Here is a 22,696-nt window from a genome sequence, read left to right as displayed (position 1 = left end):
TCCAACAAGAAATGTAGAGTTGTTGTACTTCTGGTTATGGAGTTATGCTTGCAAGTATTGCACCCATTTTTCTTTGCATTATGACCTTATGGAGTTTAGCATGCTATCCTGCAAACAAGTGATTGCTAATCATTTCACTATTCAGTAATGCTGTCGTCATCCACATTGTCAATGAAACAGCTTTTATACACAAGTATAGAATATGATTATGTATCCATTTAATCATATTCGTATGTGTTTTTTAAAAATTCAATCACTGTTTGTTTGCATTAGCTCCTGCCTGGGCTGTGTTCAGCCCCAACAAATGTAACAAAAAAAAAATATTTAAACAGAAATGGTGGTGTGTTGAACACCCTGTTCAACACACCACCCTGCCCTGCCTTTAATACTGCTGGGTTATACAGTTTAAGTAAAAAGGGCTTTGTTGATGTGGAAAAACATTACACAAGCAAAAGTGAAGTAAAAAAAAAAAAATTGTACAATAAGTAGCAGTCTACCATACTAAGGATTATATACACAATGCTGCTGATTAGGTACACCTCTGACACACCCAGCAAACAGGAAAAAACATACCTTTTAGACCACTGCACACAACTCCAAGGAAACATACCGTTCACTTTGGAAACTGTAGCAACATGGTGAGATTGAACGTACCTCTGCTGGTCATGAGGCCAAACTGCCAAACAGGAAAGGGGAGCATCCAATGGGCTTTACTGTAGGCTGAGACTGTACCATGTTAGTTGGAGGGTAGAGGGGGTGCTCATCGTTTTAAGTTTTTTATAGTACACTTAACAACTTGAATTGTTAATGTGTATGTGTTAGGACAATAATTATTAGAAATGATTTCACTTAGAAATGTTATTTGTATGTCTCTATTGATTGTGAACTTACTTTGTGTTTTCCTAGAGGGCGTGGCCTCCTGTACTGATAGTCAGAGATAAAAGCTTCTCAGGAAGTGGAAAGATGTTTCGGTTCAGGTGCCATCCTGCTTAAAACAGCATATGTCTGCTACCAGACAGCTACATGGGCCTGGTCAGGTTTCCTTTTCTCAGCTGGTGAGTTTGCTTATGCTCTTTTGACAGCTTTGTACACATTTTTTTCACAACATTGTGTTCACAACCGCAACAAACAAGCCTAAACTGTTTTGTTTGACACCACTTGGCCAATTTATCACCATTCAAGCTTTCTAGTCAGCTAATAATATTGTTTGTTTGTTTTCCTATGAATAATGTTTTGATTGCATGTCATGAAGAAGGATTATCTCCTAAAGATGGCCACAACTTTTAGAAAAATTGTAAGTGCAAAAAGTGAGTGTGCACGTATGTGTAGTGTCTGTGTGTCTTCTGCTGTCTTACAATCTATTGGACCAATGAGCATCATATGTGCACATTTATGACTGTAATCTCAATGATATTTTGTGGTTGTGGTGATTCATCATTACTGATGACTTAACCTCTGACATATCACTCATCTATACCTGTGAGCAGGAGTTGCAAGTGTTGCAGAAATCGTCATATAAACAACAAGCATTACCTTTTCTGTTGGAGGACACATTTTTGGCCTTTGTCATGGCTCAAAAACTGAAATCTGGTCTCAGCTTTAATCGCAGGATCTGCAGATTATTTTTGTATATTCCAGGCATAACATGGGATGGATTTGTCGCCATTTTCATTATCTTTGCCGCCATCTTGATTAAGGGATCCGGGAGGGGCAGTTCAGCAGGTGCAGCTCTCTGTGCTCTAGCTATGACCTGGTTTTGTTCTGTCAACCACACGGCATCATACCATACTGAAAGCATTTCAGAAACGGAGGGGTTTGCCTTACAGATTTTGTAGACTTGCAGATTTTGTTGATTTGGTGACTTTTCCTTCATATTTGTACTCATACTTAAAGTAATTAAGCCATGCAGTTAAAATATTATTTTAGTCTAGTTAAATTGTCTTTATTGTTGTTATGACTTTGTTGCTTGTTATGACTTTGTTGCACTGTTGCCTACCGGAAGAGCGAATACCGTTCCAAGTCCAGTTCTGAATTATATGGATCAAAGATTCTAGTTGTGCTGTAGTCATTACAAATACAGCTATCTTCATAATCACATTACATCTGTAAATCACACAAAGCACCTGTTGGTAGGAAAACTTGATCTAGTCTGTACAATGTGCTTTAGCTCTGGAAAAAATGTATGAGGCATGTTTTTTAGCCCATTCTCATTCCAAAGTTGTCAAACACTGCAGCTTTGTCAGTGATTTCGGGAAAATATATTGACACAAAAAGCCACCTTTCACGGTTGTATGATATGACGCAGGCAGCGTCAGTTTGTAACATGGCCGGACTGAACCATTTGCACTGTTTTGATATGCTACTAGTTGGCCAGAAGGCACCTGGTGCAGCAGTATGACACAAGGTCAGGCAGTGTCAGTTGATAATGTGGCTGGATGGAAGCCACAGGCAAATGATCCGTCGCTTCACAGTGTCAGGTTGAAATGCTGCCAAAACTGACATAATATGAAGGGCACTATAGGACCGACAGGAGGGATGGTGGATTGGTCCAACTAACCATGGACTTTTACATGGGAGCCCAGTGTTTGCTTCCTCTATCAATGTAGAGCCAAACCATGATGATTTTTTCCTTAACCGTGCCCTTCTAGCCTAATCCTAACCATGTGCTTTTGTTGATGTCCCGGTGTTTGTTGTCATGTGCTTTTGTTGCCTAAGCATAACCATGTGCTTGTGATGACATTATGGTAGGGGCATCAGGGAACATCAACAGTAGACTCCGGAGGATACAAAGAGCACAATAAGTAGACATAAAAGTCTACTGACAAAGTGGGGATATGCAGCTACTTGGGACGGGAACGTGTTGGCATTTTTGTTAGTTTGTGGGACACATCTGAACCATATTGTGGTGTGTCTGCTGAAATTACAAGACTTGTTTAAAGTGGCTGCAATCAACCCAGCAGCCACTTGTTGGCGATATGCACCCTCCTGAGTGCACTTTTTTAGTTCTTTAATGGCCACCTTGCTATTTTATATCATATAGAATGGTTGCTATTATTTTGTGCATAGATATTAAATAAGTTGTAAGTATTTTTTTCAGATGAAAATGGAGGATAATGCTACCTAAGCATAGTATAAGTATCTCCAGTGATCTGAAAATGTATTTGCCAGTTCAGCAAAACTTCAGTTCCACTGGTGCTCAGCATTTTTTGTTGAGCTAATTCAATGAGCACAAAATTTTAAACAGCAGACAAATGTGTCTTTTCTAGCTGAAATAGTTTTTCTTTTGTTTGTTTGTTTTTTTTGCAGGGAAAATACAGACAGCTACTGCTGTATCCAGTTACACAGAGGTCGTGAGAACCAGGCTCTAAAAAGACATGTCTGACAGAGTGGTGCTCTCTCACCCCATTTAGCCCCTGTGATGGATGGATCATTTTATACACCATTAATCCATCCGTTTGTCAATTACTAATGGAAATTTTGGGGTTGAGGGTGGGGGGCAGGTTTCAGGAACTGTCAAGTCGCTGAATGCCACCTCGCATCACTGCTGAGTGTAATTACAGAACCTGTCGGAAAAGTAAAAGAAACGCTCAAAACACAAAAAGGTGCAACGGGTGATAATGATGTTTATTGCGCTCCATGATTATTATCAACACCGTCACTTCCAGGGGGAATTCATTTTGTATTTTGTGAACATGATTGCCTGAGTACCATACATTGTTTGGTTGTATAATAAGCATTCACTGCAAGACAAGTGGCTCGCTGATGGCACTCTGCTGAGAAAATTATATTCTGTTTCTACTAGACAACATCACATTTAGAAACAATGGAGAACAGAGATGGATTTGTTCCCAGACACCTTTCAAAACTCCTTAAATGAAATAAAATGTGCAGGAATTATGGGAGATTATGCAAATAAGCATGCATTGGTATAGTCGTGGGTTTGTTATGTTGTTCTGTCCCTTTTTATCTAAAGTCTGCAAAGTAGAAAAGCACATTATAAGTCTTTTTTTTCCTTGCATGACACTGAATACCATTTAGCTGTTCATATTGGTAAAATGCATTTACAAATTCTATCATTTATAAACAAATTCATCACCATTTTTCCCCTTATTGATTGGGAATAAGGGAAAATATGCAGTATGCAATACTATGACATGCATTCATAGTAATCTTATGTTGCATGAAGTATTAACAGTAAGGTTGAATTAAACAAGTAGTACATCTTGTGATAATAAATAAAACCAGAAGATAGAAACAAGAAACAAAGCCTCTTGAATAGCTAAAGGGACATTATGGAGGGTGAAAAAAAGGTTTATAAGAAGCTATCTGCTGTCAGTCCCTGGAAATTACCCCAGCCTGTGAGGGCATCCCGTTTCCTTCCTTCATCTCTGAGCGATGGGCGGATGTCTCTTTAACAGCTGGGGTTACCGACACAGCGGCTCGCAGGCCTGATGAGCTGCTCTCTCTATTTGCTCTGCTCATTCTCCTGAGCACCGTGGCCATCCAGATTAGAGCCTATGGCCCATTAGGCAGCCACGGAGGTGGGCAACCTCATAGGTGTAGCACAAGTGTGTATGAGAGTGTGCATGTGTGTGTGCAGCAAGATAGACACTACAAGTCATTCTGCAGGGGGAAAAATGTTCTTCTGTAGGAGAGTCTGTGCTCTTGTACCTCCATTCTTTATGGAGACCAAATATCTTAACAAGGACAGAAAGCTGAGGAAAATATACTTCACTTTGGAGCTGGTAGTAGTATGCGTTTCTGTTATCTGAACACAAGCGAAAAGCCAAGAAACACTACCGTTCATATCTGTACCTGCACCTCCAGCTGACCACTTGTGTTCAGATGTCAATACTGCCCTGTGCAGAGTTAATACATCCACACTTGTGCTTGCTGCTCTGTAGTATGCTTGCTATTCACGTTAGATGCTTTCCTGAAATTTCACTGGGGTATACGGTATATGATGGTTTAAGTGTGCTGCGCTAACCCCACCCCCAGCGACAAGTGTGCTACTTATTTTCAGCATTTAAGAATAATAAATACACAGTAGAAACCCACAAAATGCTAAGAAATGTAAAGGTGTGACAAGTAATATTCTCACACCTATTTCCTTTATTAAACAGAGAAATACAACTGTGCACCTTTTGAATTCAGCTTTGTTTCTGTCAAGGAAGACTGAGGTGGCTTAATAGCCTCATTAACACATCATGGAAAAACAGACTTCATTCAAACATGACAGAAACAAAGTAAAACTCACCCAAATCATCTTGATTACTTCTGTTAGTAATCTAGTTAGTAAGTCCTCTGTTCCATTAATCACCAGCTCTGGTTTGGTAGAAATAAATCCTTATTCACCAACTTAGATGTAAAAAATATGCCATTGTTCTCCAGGCGCCAGCTGTTTACAGTTCTGTAACTTTTCCCTCCACCACTTCGTGTCGCGGTATCTTTCAGCTCAGCTGCCTGTTCTACCAGTAGAGACGGAATTGAAAAATATACCTTGGAACTTGGATGATCTATCTTGGAGGCCGTTTGTGTTTAGCGCTATCCACTTGTGGTCAGATCATCCAAAATGCATGTTTATACTATGTCTAAACAAGGTGAATGAGTAATTTTAACAAACAAGACACATATAGAGGTTTTGATGAAGATTAAGGTGCATGTTTACTCATCAACACACTAATATGAGAAGATTACAGGATATAAGTGTTATAGCCATGCCTCAGGTTTTAAGCAAGTCACTTGTAAACCTAAACTGAGACATTACACAGATTCTCTCTATGAATGAAAATAGAGTTTCTGTAAGTAGGGCCCTTTTCATTTTATTACATTTTATACGAACTATCCCATCCCAACCTTATTTTTATCTGTAATTAATGTTGTCATGTCCTCAAATTAAAATGTCCTCAAAGTATATTGAAATGTAAATATACTGTTTGAGTTGGGTGAATATTAAATCCAATTTTTAATTTACTGCACATTCTGTGTTCAAAGCTGCTTTAGAAAATATCATATAAAACATCTCACTGGGAATGGTTTACTTAAAAAAAGGCCTTCATTTGCAGTCTGTCTGAGATGCTGACAGTTTTTACAGACTTGCCCAAAGCCATAGATGGATTTAGCTTAGAAAGTTTCCAGCTTCAAGGTGCAGTGAAGGCATTTTGTCTATTATTCCCAAATTTCAGATATATACACATTGTTGCACATTGATATATGTCAAGTCAGCAATTACGCTCTCTCAAACACAGGATGATATACTTTTACGGTCATTTCTGGAATTTCTACCATGCAAGTACCACCATTAAAAGTTCACGAATAAAGTAGGCCATATTCAGTATATTTTTAATAATAACAATGCATTGAATGACAATGTGAAAGGGGTTGCTAATAGTGATGAACCTACAGAGAATTTCTTTCCAAATTTGCAGCTTCTCTCAGCTTTGTGGAGCTTCACAGCCAATTTCAGCTCATTATTTAGCTGTCTGGCCCACAACTTTTGTGTTTTGGTTCACCCTAAGCGTTCTCAGAGCCTCGTTGTTGGCTGCAGTCAGGCTGCTTGCCCCCGTGTTACATTACATTTGTGAAGTGTGTCTGTGTGTCTGTGTGTCTGTGTGTGTTTGAAAGGGTAAGCAAGGATTCACCAGTCTGGCTGTGAAGACAGCATGGAAGAATTTCACTTTCAGTTCAAGTTTAAATTGTAAGATTTTTGCAAAAATGCATATTTTTTGGAAGTACTAGGCACACAACTGGATAAATGAGACTTGGATTATTCTGCCTGAGTTGTGTGAGAGTTTGTGAAGGGATGTTTTTGTATAGTTTTACTGTTGTTGAACCACCTGAGCCCCTTCTAATTCATGAAGAATTTTCTCTGGTTTTGAATTCTTCATTTACTGCAGGCATGTGAAAATAACAAAGGTTTTCCAGAAACTGAATACAAATGTTTTTTGGGGGGTGAAGAATTATTTGAAGTATTATGTCAATATCACGTTCACAGCATGTTTCTGCTGCCTACCTACTGGCAAAAATATATTTTTTGGTCTTTTAACTCCAATAATTTTCAGCCCATAGGACTTTTATGCGTCATTTAATGGAAATGCGGCCACCGTTTGTCTTTTTTGCCTAAATGCTTCTGTGGCAATAAAAATTAAATGCTTGGCCCAACACTGTGCTTGGAAGAAGTCCCTGCATGCACCCATGCCTGCAGGTTAATACTTTTCATTGTGCTCCAGCCTCAGGGGACTGTGTTCACAGGCCAGACAGCTCCATACCATATCATGTAAATCAAAAGTTGAGCTTGATTTTGAAAAACAAATCAGAAGACAAGGCAGACTGTAAATTGCTGCAGGCAATTTCGAAGCACTGTAATCATGGTTTGTTTTTGAGCAATTGTTTTTTCCACTGTCACCGGTTTGTGTTATGCTATTTGAAAATATTCAATGTCATCCTCGCCTCGGGCAGCAGAGTGAAGCCTCACATAGATAACCGAATGTTCCCCCAGGGCCAATGCAATAATCAAGAATAGGAAAATGGGTTCACTGTTGCAGTGCAAATCCTTTGAGTCTCAAAAGCTTATGGGAGATGCGATGCAATGTATCACCTGCCACGGGAACAAATATGCTAAAATACAGCTAAATCATTGCGGAGTTGATGTCTATAAATAGTGTATACTTCACATATCTAATCAGCAAAATAGACTCCATGTTGTATTGTGTCTTTTCTTTAATGGGTGCACTCGAACAGTGGGTAATTAACACAAAGATTTTGGGGTCGATTTTTATATTGCCAAACTAGAACAGCATGTGGAACTACTCTATAAGTCCTTAGACAGCACAGCTTCACAGTCAGTTTAATTACTGTATCTTTACTTGGCCTGAACTGGAGAGAGAGTTGGACTAAATTGGGCTTTTGAGGCTGGATACCTGTTATTCACTATTTTTAATTAGATGTTTTTTTTCTTTTGGAATAAAAGTGTTAACAGACAAACATAGAGCTTGTGAATGGATCCCCAAGACATATTATAATAACAGGCTAACAGCTGAGGCTAATTGGACTTGCTTTATTGTTACTGTGCATCTCTTCTGCTCTTTCCTTCCTTCTCTCCTTCTTTCTTCCTCCCTCTTTCTCTCTTTTTCTCTCTCTCTTTCCTATGTATAATTTTGTCATCTAATGTAATTTAACTGTTCTTTACGACATCTACTGCGCATCTGTCAGCCCTGGAGGAAGGATTCCTCCTCAGTCGCTCTTCCTGAGGTTTCTACAATTTTTTTCTGACTGTTGCATGTTTTTTTGGGGGGCTGGGGGGCTCCTTAGTCGATGTGAGGGTCAAAGGACAGAGGGATGTTGTATGTCCTCTGAGGCGAATTGTGATTTGTGATAATGAGCTTTATAAATAAAATTGACAGACTGACTGACTGCATGAATTTAGTTAGACACCAAAGTACTGGGCAAGTAAATACCTTGACCTGACGAAAAGTCAAGAGGTCACCAAAGTTTTTGCAATTTATTCTGAGGGTACTTGAATGTCTTTACTTATTTCATGGAAGCTTGTGGATTTAGTACACTGAAAACTACAAATTTCAGCTTCACAGTAATGCTAGAGGAAAAATCAAGAAATCATTAAAGTCATCAGGATTCTTCCTCTGAGGAACATCAATGGCAGGACAAAATTTCATGGAAATCCATCCATTAGCTGTTGAGATATTTTATATCTCATGTCTGATGTGATGTACCAATCAGGTGACCTATAGATTAACATTGCAATCCCTAGAATCAAAATACACCACCAATCAACATGCAGCAATGACCTACCCCAAAAAGGGTTCCTATTAATAGTCTAAAAGGTATGTGGGATGAAATTTCCACGTAGACCTAAATTTTTAACAGTTTGGATTCAATCCACGTATGGGGGAGGTCTGTATGGGCTGGCACTTCATTGTGAACAGGACATTAGTGAAGCGATTAGTGCTATAAAGTCTCATTGTCTCTGTCAGTTGTGCTGATGTGGTCTCGTTCCACCTCTTTGCTTGTGATGAGTACAGATGGACGGAGCTTGTTCTCTCTGGACACTGGGAATCATAGCTCACAGTTAGGCCCCCTATACACTACAGTCACACCTCATTGACCAACATTACAGCAAAGGAAACCAAATCATTGCAGGGGGGTGGCGGTAGAGGACCTCTTCTCAACAGTTTGCCCTCTTTGATCATCATTCTCAGTTATCACCCTCTACAGGGATGAGATTTAAGTCATCTGCAATATGTTCTATTTTGCATTTTTAGTAGTAGTATGAGTAGTAATAGCATAAGAAGTACAGTCATAGTAGATAATGCCTTCATATTGGAAGATCATAGTGGTTAAATTAGTAGTAAAAGAAGAAGTTGATGTGCACACTATCTTGTATCCACAGAGAGAAAATAGTGGGGGAAAAGGATTTCAGGCAAAAAGGCAAACATTGATTGCTGACATAATAGATTGCTGTCGAGGTATAGAGAGATAAAGTAGAGGCAAGTGTGAAAGTGCTTAGAATATCTAATTATGTGTCTCCATCAATGACAAATCTACACACACTGTCGCTACCAGTCTAAAATTTCTATAACCTCCTTTTTTGCTGAGAAGCACCGCAACATTTATCCATCTTTTTATAGCTGCAATATATCTGCCCGGTGACATTAATAGCTTGATCCATTTCTGTAGAATGTGCGGCCTCCCTCCAGCTACAATAGACACAAACAGGCCGCTGTGGTCAATATATTCTACTCTACAACCCTCCGTCCTCCAATGTGTTTGCACGTTGTGTTGCACAAAGTCAGTTGGCAGCTCCTCTGCATTGTTTGGTGATTGGCTGTGGGCTAAGTGGTGGTGACGGATTGTGATGTTGATGTATTTACCTCCTCTGTGCTGACAGGAAGCTGTTCCTATGTCCTGATTGACTGGGTCTCATCACTGCAGACGGCGTTGCTTTGTTTAACCCGGTCAGGTTGGGGAGGGTTTGCTTACTCACTCGATGAGACGTCCATGAAGATGAGAAGAAGACCTTCCCTAATCTTGGCTGACATTGGCCGCTTGGCAAGCAAAGCAGCTCGCTGTTGCACTGCGAATGGCTGTATATGTAGCTGCACTTCCTCTGAGACAAAGTTTGTTGTGTAGGCATGCTGATAATGAGAGGGCTATCCCGCATCAGTGCTCTGTAAAATATCTATTTTTTTTCAAGAGATACCAGAATAGTTCTTGAAATGTTTTGGGGACCTTTCAGATGCCAATATCATTACATTTAAACAGGCTCAATTAAAATAGAAAATCAAATCAGTGTCTCTAATCAGGAAAAAGAAGAAAAGAAAAAGATGGCTGTATCCCAAAAAATCATTATGCTGCCAATGCAAATAGTGTTTTTCCCCATTAATGTCCATGGGGAAGCCCTTGAATTTGTCTCCAGGTGACACTATTACCAAAGCCTGTCTGGCTACTTTTCAGACTGACTGATTTAAACTACAGTGTTAGGTGTATCTTCCCTTTAATTGCTGGTAAAAGATAATGCAGGCAACAAGCTGTTATGGTAAAACCACAGAATGTAGGCTTGTGTAGCTCTTTTACTGCTTAAACCTGATTTGAATAGACTTGAAGATTACATTTATTATATCTATAATTTATAATCAAAGGGACGTTTCAACTCATAATCAAAAATATATATTTTTCCTCTCATCTGAAGTGCTATTTATCAGTCTACATTGGTTGGTGTGAGGTACTGAGTGTTGGAGATATCGACCATAGAGATGTCTGTCATCTCTCCAATATAATAGAACTAGATGGCACTCAGCTTCAGTCATTCATTTGAAAAACTCAACAGCAATGTCTCTTTCCAGGAATCATGACTCTTTTTATTCAAGATAATCCACAGACCTTTTTTGTGAGCAGTTCTATAAGAACAGTTTTCTTTCCTTGGAACTACACCTGCCAGCTGTATCACCATGCAAAAGGAAGCATGCATTTAATCATCGATGAGAGACTTATGCTCCTGACCGTGCAAGATGTAAACATGAATAGTGGTTTCCCCAGCAAGTTCAGTGCTGTACCATGCTTACATGCTGTGAACTATTGCAATGAGTCAATAAATGAAATAAAGAAGCAAACATTTTTGCTTCACTTAGGGTTTGACGTGAGTCCTGCTGCAGGTTTGACCTTTTCAAGGTTTGGTAGTCAGACTTTGTGCATAGACACTAAGGGATGTTTCCTCTAAATTTCAGGTGTTCAAAAAATGTTTAAAAATGGTAATCACTTCTACTGTAAAATAACAAATCCATTTTACTTACTTATTAATTCTTTTATGCAGCCTATATGGCATAGGCCTTTAATAGCCAGCCCAGCGATAAAAAAAATCTTTTTTATAATTTATAATTAATTCTTTTTCTTAAAAATGTTATTTTGATTTTTTCTCTCTCAGATGGCCTCTCCATATCACTATTCCGGGTTGAATTTCAGTCCCAGCCCCCCCTTGCAATTAGGTCTGTGGATCATCTTACGTAACTGGGTCTTTGTCAAGAAACATTGCTGCTGAGTTTTTTTTTTGGCACTCTGAGCATCACAAGTCAAGTGCCATCTAGTTTCATAGACATCTCCACAGCTGATATCTCCAACACTTGGTAGCTCACACCAAAGCAACCAGACTGATAAATAGCACTACAGGTAAGAGGAAAAACAGGGATTTTTGGATATAGGGGTGAATTGTCCCTTTAATTTTGACCCCTTTATAGCATAATCTTAAATTAATCTATTCAAATACTAGTTTCGGCATTAAAAGACATTTTCACAAGGTAAACTTTTGGGTAAAGTATTTTTTTTCTGTCTTCCTTTCTTTTAAAGTTTTATCTCTCATTGATTTTAAGGGTATCCCCAGCAAGTACAGTTGAAATTTACTGTTACTTAATCCACCAAACCATGTACAAAAAACGTACCATAACCATAACAATGTCTTTTACCACCCAAACATCTTACTTTACAGGATGACAGGTAGTAAGAGATTAAATCATTCTCTCAGATCATGTGGTCAAAATCATATCATAGGTCTATTTTACCAAATTGGGAAGCCCTGCACTTGAACCAATGAGATAACACACACACACATACACACACGCACACACACACGCCCGCCACTGCCTTGTCAGCTAACCCCCTCTAGTGCCGAGCATCCTGCACAGATGCGCACAGTCTCCCACTGTAGCCGCCGCTTCAGTTGCTCCTCCGCTGCATCCCAATCACTTCTCTGCTCACCGTCCCCATCTCCTGCTGCAGCGGACCGGGCTGGAGACACGAAGCTGCCAGTCCGTGGCCGTGCCAACAACAGGATTTCTAAAGTCTGTCACGAATCTGTGCGCCCCGGAGATGCACTAGATTAATAAGGACATTTTAGTCTGTCTTTGAAACAATGCAAATCCGGCGACCGAAGTCCGTGGGAAATCAAAGTTGTTAGGTGTTTCTTACCTGTCTGAACATTTTTTATTTCACTTTAAATATTTTCGCCACTTTGTCCAAAATCTGTCCGTTCCGCGCCATCGTCGTCTCTGCCTCCAGGTAAGGCAATGGATTTCCTTTTGTTCCGTCAGCCGGCAGTTCTCTTCAACGGGGACCGAATGTAAGGACCAGTGGATCGTTGCATGCTTGAAGAGGACCCAGCTGCGCTTTTACCTCCTCTGACCACGTTACCTCTCGGCTATAAGTACCCCATATTTAGCCGGTGATAAATGTTGCAGCAGACATGAGTTTTGGAAAAAGAATTTTCCTCGTTTCACTCTTTCTTGGAATGCTCCTCACTCGGTTCAGCCACTGCAACCAAGGTGAGTTTAAGGATCCACTCCTAAAATACCTCAACTTGTTTAGCTGACTGCCGATTTATTCCCTCTTGCGCTGTTTTTGAATTTAAAAAAATCTCACTGTGGACACCTTTTGGGATACTTGCTGCACTCATGTCACTGCAAGAGCTAGAAAAGTAACAGTATTCATGAAAGTAATTATCTAAACCAAAAAAACTGATGACACCTGGTAGATAGTTCTGCAGTACTGACATTCATGTAGTGCGCAGAAACTGTTAAGTTTCCCATGTTTAATATCAGTTTTTCCCACAGTCTATACCAATCTTTTTTGTTTTATTTGTTGAATAAAAATGTTTTTTTTCTTAATAGTCTCGAATTAAGCTTTCTGTTTTGCAAATAAATGCATGACAGAATCCAGATTCACTTTTGAACTTTATTTCTCAGTAGACTTCAACGAATTGCCTCAGCTCACTTTTTATCCAAACACTGAATCAGATAAGAAAATGAAATCCAGTTTTTATGGAAATCAGCTGCTGAAGTGACAACCCTGAGGCTGCTTTAATTACACATTCTGCCTTACACACTCACACACACACACACACACACACACAGACAGTAGGCAGAGAAGTTACAGATTGAATCATTAAGTGGGTGACAGTGTGAGAATGTAAGTGCATGTTTTGTGCCATGGGTGTTGCAGGGCATTTTAGACGCATACAATAAAAGCTTCTGAGCTTCTAAAGACGCTTTTACTTGGTGAGAGCTTGTGCTTAAATGTGCGTGCACTTTATGTTGCTACTAAATGACCACACATATCTGTATGGCACAGTAAAAGTGTGTGTGTCGTATACACAGGGCATTGCTCCTGCGTATTTTGCACAAGCTTGGGGTCCACCTGTCTTTGTAAATGATGCTTGAGTGTATGTGGTCACTTGCTTTTGTGTGTTCTTCCGTGGCTCCACGTGCACACACACACACACACACACACGTATCTTCAGCATCAGTGAGGTTTAAAATAGTCTTATTGATTGTGCGGGACACAGCAGGATCTGCCCCCCAGGTTATATTTTATTGTTCTCTCAGTTCAATAAGAGCGATGCTATCCCCTGTTCTCCTAGACAGCTGCTACATAACAGCCTCACTGTGTTTTTCTCTGCCACAGATTGAATGATTGAACTGATGTCTGCTTTCTATTGTACTTCAGTCTCTCATATTGACTGGTCTGGGACCTCAGAGGCACAATTGCAAGTTGTTGTCCTCCACAGAGGGGTGCAGCTCTGAATGGAAAAACTGATAATAACTCAGATGATAAAGGAAAGTGTCTTGTTAGAGGCATAAATGTTTCTCGCCTTGCCAAATGACGCTTGTTTCTCAATGGTTCTGAAATAATTTCCTGTTGCATAAGGTGGCTTGCTGCGGACGATTCAGTGTTGGGTTTGCTTGGGTATTGGGCAAACTAAATTGCACAGGTGCATGAATGCCAGTGTCTGTTCCAACCTTTACGCCCAGATTCATGCTGAGATCCAGCCACCTCATGACCGTGAAAAGGAAACACTTTTTTTTCTGCTCAGCCACAGTATAGACTGTGCTGTGTAGGTAGGCTGGGGACAAAACCCAACACCATTACACAGAAGCGTTTTCATGTAGTTTGATGCGTCTGAACACAGACAAACAGAACTCAGATGATTGGGGATTTCACAGACAAAATTGGGCGAGATGTCAGCTGTTAGGAGAACAATAAAACCCAATCACCTTTTTCTTTTCGCCTGTGTGCCTTCTCTCACAGCAACACATCAGATAATCCCTCACATCAAGCCAACTGGGATTGCAAACAGTTATTAACAAAGCTCTCCTCACTCACTGCCAAGTTTGTACAAGCCTTTTCCCCATCAATAGATCTCTTCACATCATTTTTACTTTTATTAATTTTTTTTCCACATTTTCCTCCCTTGTGAAGTCGGCAGCGGCCATATTTATTATAATGAACATTCACAAGTCTCATTTACTAACCTGATTTTTGAGCCCTTGTAGAATTTTCCCGAGCAGAAGATTGCTCATACCCAGTAAATCGGGAGATGATGTCTTTGTTCCACACTTCTGACATTGTTCAGATTGTTTTTTTTTTTCCCTGACTGAGAGATTTAGGCATGAAAAATCAAGAAAGCAATCCGTCCTTGGGAAAAATGGATGAGTCAGATCAAAGCACCCAATGTGAATGTTATTTTTGTTGGTCAAATGCATCTCACTGAGACACTGCTGTATCTTTGAAAGTTTGAAGCCAGTCAGCAACACACTGAAGAAAAACTGTCGGTCTGGATGCTTACAGTTACAGCCCGCAAGGCTCAAAAGGATCTGGGCATGAACTCATCATCAAAATAATGCAGCTTTTTGCATCGATTTATGCGGATGGCCGATTAAAGCTTTTGCTCTCGCTGGCACCACAAGCAGAGTGCAGAGATCACCATCTCTGCTGTAGATGAAGGAGATATTCACCAGCAGTGTGCTGTCAAAGAAAATCAATCAATCCAGAGTAGCCGCAAACATGTTAACTCTGCACCTTTGACTCACAAGCCACAATATGTGTTTGTGTGTCATGATCATGTGTGGATGTGGATTCTTATTACACAGCAGCAAGAACATAAATTCACATATAATTTTGTCCCTACTTTGTTCGTATTTAAACGCTTGGGCAGCCTTGTGCATTGTATCTTAACACAAGTGGTCGGCATATCTTGACATGAGAGCTCAGCGGTAAATCACATGAGTGGAATCATGTGACTAAGGGATGGGTGGTTAGGCTTAATGTAACATATTTATTTGTTAGAAAAGATCATTTACTAACTAATATAACGCTGGCTTTTAGTTTCGTACAGGACACATACACCATTCTTGTGGATTCAAGTCCTGTGGGGGAGTTATTGGCAGAAAAATAAAATGAATATATTTCCTTTACTGTGCAATCACCTGCTGATAAAAAATTGTTGTGTTTTCTTTACCTTAGAATGAGCCATCTATATCTATTTTATGAGCAGGTCCACATTTGTGGAGATCACCTTGTTGCACCGTCATGTTTTTATATTAGCTCAGAATTCACACAGAGAAAAGAGCACACAACAGTATGAGATGGGTGAACGGCTGTTTCAGAAATGTCAAGCAGGATCAGAGATGCACTAATTTGTAACATGAAACTGCTTTATATCAGTGTTTTAGTGGTTTTGATCACCTGGTCTGTTTGTTTTGTAGAGGAAGATACTTTTTTGGATCATTGAGCTCTTGATAAAAACCTCATGAACAATGAACACTGAAGGAATTCTGGCAGTGAGATGGTTTGGCTGGTAGAAATCTACAATTAACTGCTAGATGCCACCAATCTCCCTAAATTTCACACTTGACCTTTTGTATGTATGTCAGTTGATCTTAACGTCTAATAATGACGAGACCAGATTTAAACTGAGGTTGGCAGAGTGCCACATGTTTGTCAAACAGGTGCTAAAGGGTGCCTCAAGTGGAGACTGCCCAAATGGCATATTTTGACACCCTGGTAGTGAGACCAAGCTGAATATTTACAATCAGTTTCAGTTTGCGTGCGTAGGTGGGTTATCCTGAAAATATTGTTTCAAAAACATACATTTCAGTATTTTATTTTACACTGAGAGATTCGTCAAAATGTTTTTGTATATATCCACAGTTGTTCATGTACTGTTAAGGCTGTAAAATTTAGTTTTATCCATGACAGAGATACCCCAGTTTCTACTTTATGTTGAGTGGAGCACATGCTGCTGCATGTAATAAAAGGCCTGTACACGCAGGTCCCCTACCTAGAGAGCTTGAAATGACTCCAAGCTGGAGATAGTTAATTTTGTCAGGGCTCGGCTTCCTCAGAGGCATTCCTCTATTAAGATAATAATCGTTGAGTTGTACTGTATGTGAGCTTTATGGCCACCTAGTGAGCAGGATCCACTCATACTTTACACTTGAGGAAAATAACTCCAATCAAAGTCATGAATGGTCAAGCAAATGTGCCTCAGCGAGTGCGGTTTAATTTTGAAATGTCATTTCTATGAATAAGCTTTGCTATTAAATAGACTATGCTGGTAGTGGTGAATAAATTAGCCAATTAACATTATCACAACATAGGTTTCAGGCTGATACTTTACTGTCAAGGCGTGTACGCACATGAGTGTTTTCACTTGTTTTACCTAATTAAGAACTCCGCGGAGGACTGTGCATATTGACCGAGGTGATTGACATGTCAAGATTTTTTTTTTTTTAGCTTTGTTTCACCTGTGAGGGTGAAGACTTTTTTGTACTATCATTCTTATTGGTTTGTGGAGTTTGGGGATCTCACTTAATTCTTAGTATAACTTTAATCAACTTCAACCTGAGCAGCGGTCTAACTGACCCTTTGCTAAGCTCCAGCTCTTTGTGATGGTCCTCCAAGCTGTCAGAGTTAGCATGGAGCCCGCTGTCTCTAACTGCATTCCCTAAAGAAATAATATATAATTTTTTGAAAGCCTATGATAAAGTGATTTTTTGAGAGAAGCAGACAGAGGGATCTACAATATGGGTTTGAAGGATATGTCAAACTAGATCAGCAGTGAAAATGGGTTAAAAAGATAAAGATGGAAGCTAAAGCCTACAGATCACAGTGTGAACCATTGCATCACATGGTGACTGACAGAAGACAGTGAAATTAAGGAGCAACCAGTGACTCAGAGCTACACTGTTTCCGTAAAACAGGGTAGGTTTTTATTGACACAGCAAAAGTAGTATGTGTGTACAGTGTGTGTTCAGTGTACTCTCAGTAGCTAGCAATCCTGAATTCAGTGATCAATGATACGATTTGATTGATGCAAAGAAAAAACGTTGATCATGTCGTCAATTTGTGGTTGCCCTGAAGTTTTAGGGAAAAGATCATGGTTGGGGTTCATTCGAAAAAACATTTCTGGCAGAAAGGATTTTTTGACAGACAGCCTTACACATTAACCTATCCCATAAGCTCTTTGATGTGTTAGTGGAGTCAATTTAAAGTAAACTTTGCTGCTCTTAACCGCCTACAAATATCTATAATTTATGTGTTGTTTTTATCTTGTATGGCAGAAGCAAAAAAGAAAGGAATGGCAGCTTCCTCTGTAACAGATTGTGTTAAATGGGCATTGTATAACATTTCATATCAATCGCAGGCCTCTGAATTGAACCGTATCAAAATCGTATTGTGGCAGACCTTGTAATATCGGCAAATATCTTATCGTTGTCCAAAGAATTGATTTAAAATCTGTCGTGATAAATGTGGTGATTTACACCCCAGTCATTAATGGGGGCACTAATCAGTAGGATATTTTACTAACTGTTTGCATTTTGGTATGATATCATATGAACTGTTTTTTGGGGATACATTGCTTTAAGTAACTGAATGCAACATGCAGCTTGGGAAAATACTGCAATATAAATGTAACTTCATTTGATATTATGTGGTGAAGGCAGGGAGTTGCTCACTGTTGTGTATTTACTGTACTTGTGGAAGAAATGGCATCTTGCATAGAAAATCACTGTACAAACTCATGGCATGCTTTGAAAATATTTCTTCGGATTTGTTGTAGGCAAAAATAAATTCAAATTTGCCTCTTACTTGTGAGTTATACTGCAAAGTGTATGTAGCTTGCTGGTGATTTAAATCTTATCTCACAGAACAATGCTTTTTTCACCCTGTGGACACTTCAAGCTACACTGTAATTAGCGATAACACTGCCGGTGTTTTGCCTTTGAAAGCTGATTTTATAAACCTTTTACTGATTGAGGTGTGTCCAGAGCCACAGCATGTCTCCACATCGTAGCAGCTGTATTTGACCCAGTGTTCAACGTCTGATTGACATGTTATCGGCATGAATTCCCTTCACTAATCTCTCATTTAAAAACACTTACAGTTTATATCAGATCTAATCAACCACAATCGAAGATTTGCTTTGCTGCCATTTATTATGTTCTTGATTGTTTGATCTTGGTAGAGTGTGGAAAGAGTGTGTTGAAAATCTTGTCATGCCTGTCAGGTTGCCTCTGCTATGGATAGTTTTCCATTTCACAGCATATCATCTCCACTGTTGAGAGCCTAGCACTTTGTTTACACCACTAAATGACAGTGTGCAATCCGCACTGAAATACTAAGCAAAATCAATTTTCACAAGTCTGTTCATCAAATGCCATTGTTTGTCTTTTAACAAGACTCGCTGTTTACCAGAATGGGGTGTAGGGAACTTGCAAATTAAAAGGTTTTGTTTTTGTTTAGAGGGAAGGCCTGCTTTGCATTTGAACCACAACAGCCCCACCAAAAAAATGCAATTGCAAAAAATGATTCATTAATCTTTCACCACAACACACACGCAGTGTTTTTCTATAAGCAGATTTATATAATGTACCTAAGACACAATGATGAATGTTTAAAGATCCGCACTTGGTCCTTAATTCACGCCACTTTTTATATTTCAACATATTTGACTCAGGAAAGTCCTGTTTTAACCCATTACCCTAACTCCCACCAAAAAAGGACTTCTTGGCTACTCCCTCTTACTTGAACAAGTTAAAGATGTGCACACCTGTAGACAGCCAGTTTCACTGTTGTCTGAATACTCGAAGTGCTCCCATCTCTAATTTACATGAGGTAATACTGGATGAGGCTGCCTTTGGGTCTTTTGTTAAGGCTGTAGTTATTTTGAGGTGTTTGTGTGGCCTGCGAGTGCTGTAGGCCAGACAGGAGATGTCATCATTCTACTGGAGCTCCATATATTTATGAGTTGGCCAGCTCATGTTCTATTTATATCTAACCAGTGGAAGTCCCAAAGGACCCTCAGCTCCAGGCAGGGTCCGTGGGTGCCTCGCTGAAAGATAACTCTATGGAGGGATAGAGAGTAAAAGAGAGCGAGGGAGAGAGGATGGATGGTTATGTGCACGCAGGCAGTTGTAGTGTACACTTGGTAAAGTGCACACACATGCAAATGTACTGACATGCACACAACTAACACACACACTGCTGTAACTACATGTTGGATTATGAAAAGCTTGTGATGTTTTTAAATGAATAGTTGTCATTGCTGTTATCAGGTCAAACCTGTAACTCCTGTATGGTCAGTTCAAAATAGTGTGGTGGAATGGTTAAATCAAACCAAACGTTGCCCCCAGGAGACCTCAGGTCGTGTAAACGGAATGTCAGTGTTGTTGAAACGTGATGTTACACAATATATATATATTGCATCCACATGATACGCCACTGGAGGGCGTGAGCTGAGAACGTGGCTGGACAGAACCGTTTGCAGTGTCATTTAAGGTTTTGCTAAAATGTTCAGTATCAAAATTTTTGCCAGGTATGCAATTAGTAACATTTCTTTGTGATGTTAGTTTAAAAAAAAGTAATTTGCTTTGCATATTTCCCTGAAACATGTGCTTTTTTTCAAATTGGCAGCAATGTACTTTTTTAGGAGACAAGGGTGACAAATCAAGCACCTCTGTTTTGTCACACTATGATATACAGTATGGTGCATTGTACAAGTTTTGCAATGGTTGTTTTAAGCCTCAAAAGTTTCTCCATTAAGGCAATTTTTCTTAGCCCTTTCAAAGTTTGAAACACATGGTTTTGACACAATGGTGCAATGTTCTCTGCTGGATATGTTTCCACACTGCCTCTTAATGTACATCAGTTGTTCTTTATTTATGGCAAAGTGAAGTGTGAAAATGCTCACTGCAGTGAGTGACACAGCCAATTCTCAGTAATTAGGCCGTCCTCCAGGGACTGTGTTGCTTACCTGCCCACAGTAGTCTAATGGTGTCCATTAACACCATTGGCATTGCCAGCTAGTCCTCCAGCCTGGCACTGGCACTGACATGGCACAGATCTGGCATTGGTGGGCAGAAAAAGACACTGGAACTGATCCAAAATCAGCCAACACAGAGGAAATATTAAACTAAGCCAGCAGAGCAGAGAGGGCGAGATGGGAGACATTGGAGGGATCAGCATGAGGCCTTTCATGGCTGTGTTGGACAGGATGGTCAATCAATAGAATCATTTCTACATTTTCATTTTCTCCAGTTTTGCTCAGATTAATATTATGCAAGATTCATTACATGCTTTGCATTTGATTTTTTAACATCTTTAGTATTAAACATGGTGTACATTATTCACTTAATGTTTTCAATTTTTCTGGAATAAACAGAAGAACTGGGTTGTATGTTGTCACTATAGTCAGACAAAGAGAAGAGCAGCACTGACTAAAACTCAAACTTTCTGAATACAAAATGCAAAATGTTTCATATTGGTCCTACTGATGGGGTTTGTGAGGCATAAAAAAGTTCCCAGCAACTGTGGGGTTTACAGATAACTGAGCCATTCAGGGTCCCCTCAGTGGCATTTTTGTGTCCCTTCATAATTACTGAAATATTATTTGAATGTCCTAATATAATAAAAACATTATCCTTTATCAAAAATTATCTGTATTTCTCAAAATACATAGTGGTCAAGCCTTGGATATGACGAGTAAACTGTCAAATACTGTCTCACTTTCTCTTCTACTCTTGCTGCACAGTATGTCTATCTTCTACCCTGTTTCCTCCATTTTGCTCTGGGAATCTGATTTTACCAATCTCTATCTGTCAGTCAGACACAGTATATGGATTTTTACACATTTGACATTTTTATAATGCTGCCTTGAAATCTTAGGGAAAATATATTTCTCTCTCTTTCAGAACCTCACTCATATGGTTTCAGGAGGCACACATAGCCATTATGTTGTAGAATGCATTCTCTGGCACACTAGGAGTCCCCACTCCATTAACATGACCTCAGCAGCTCATTGCTTCTACCTCTCCTTGCATATGTCAATGGGTTTTTAGTTGGCGAGGCAATGAGACCAGAGTGCGTAAAAATGTCTGCTTAAGTAGTAAAATAAGAATGTAACACAGATATATATATATTTATATAGGTGTGTGTGTGTGTGTTAGTGTGTGTGTTGTAGTCTATATCCTGCTTAATCTGAAATCCCAGCTCCTCTTGTGTCATGTCTTGTTTTACTTCCTCCCCACATGTTTTCTGTCACACCTGCCTTCTATCAGTCTTGTTAGTCTTTCCTTGTTCCCTGAGTCTTTGCTGCACACCTGCTTAGTATTAGTCTGGTTTGCTCTACCCTTGTATTCCCTACCACACCCTTGTTGTTGGCCAATCCCTGTGCTTCCCTCCATTTGCCTGTGCCTGCCTTCCCCACCTGTGTCTTGTGATTAGGTTACCTTGTATATATACCTTTCTTTCCTCTTGGTCAGTTTGTCTGTATTTATCCACGTGGTCATGGTGCTGTTCCCTGCTCCATTTCCTGCCTGGTCTCATGGTGCCTTTTGGATTTCTTCCCTGAGTTTGTCCAGTGTTCACCCTGTCATTCTGGTTGGTTTTCAGTTTAGTTTGGTTTTTCTCACTGTTGGACTTTTAGTTACCTGTCCGTTTTATTAGCACTACAGCTCGCTTTTTTTGCCTGCTGTTCTGTAATTTGGTGCTCATTTAAACTATAAGGTAACAATTCTACAGTAAAAAATGGATCAAATTACTACCTGTTATGTGAAAAAGGCCTCTTGTGATGATCATACAGATAATTATCACCCAACTCTGCAGGTCACTTTCACTAATCTCATCAACCCATCTCCAGCAGACAACTGTTTTCAGCAAAAATGGCTTGAATAAACTCCTTTTAGATTACCTGCTCAGCATGGCAGACAGAAACAATTAGCGACTAGCTGGTAAACACAGTACAACATTTACCAGCTAAAGAGAGAGAGAAATTTCCCGGTCGGTGGAGACCAAAAACAAAGCTCTACGAGGACAGCAAATTCTGGACTGTCCTTCACACTCCAAATTTAATGCT

At 39.7% G+C, this 22,696-nt stretch overlaps 1 protein-coding gene across 1 annotated transcript in view; it reads left to right on the top strand.

Annotated features, from left to right (window-relative positions):
• Positions 1-12,187: 12,187 nt before the first annotated feature.
• Positions 12,188-22,696, top strand: part of LOC121948703 (ephrin type-A receptor 6-like) — a 215,899-nt gene continuing 205,390 nt past the window's right edge. Inside the window, exon 1 of the mRNA XM_042494107.2 lies at positions 12,188-12,827. Within this exon, the coding sequence (XP_042350041.1) occupies positions 12,749-12,827 (79 nt within the window). The 5' untranslated portion in view covers positions 12,188-12,748. The remainder of the gene's footprint in view (positions 12,828-22,696) is intronic.

The sequence above is a fragment of the Plectropomus leopardus genome, chromosome 10 (assembly GCF_026936395.1).
Source record: "Plectropomus leopardus strain MGB_pleo_1.0 chromosome 10, ASM2693639v1, whole genome shotgun sequence".
NCBI classification, from domain to species: domain Eukaryota; kingdom Metazoa; phylum Chordata; class Actinopteri; order Perciformes; family Serranidae; genus Plectropomus; species Plectropomus leopardus.
This window is presented reverse-complemented; position numbering and strand designations above follow the sequence as displayed.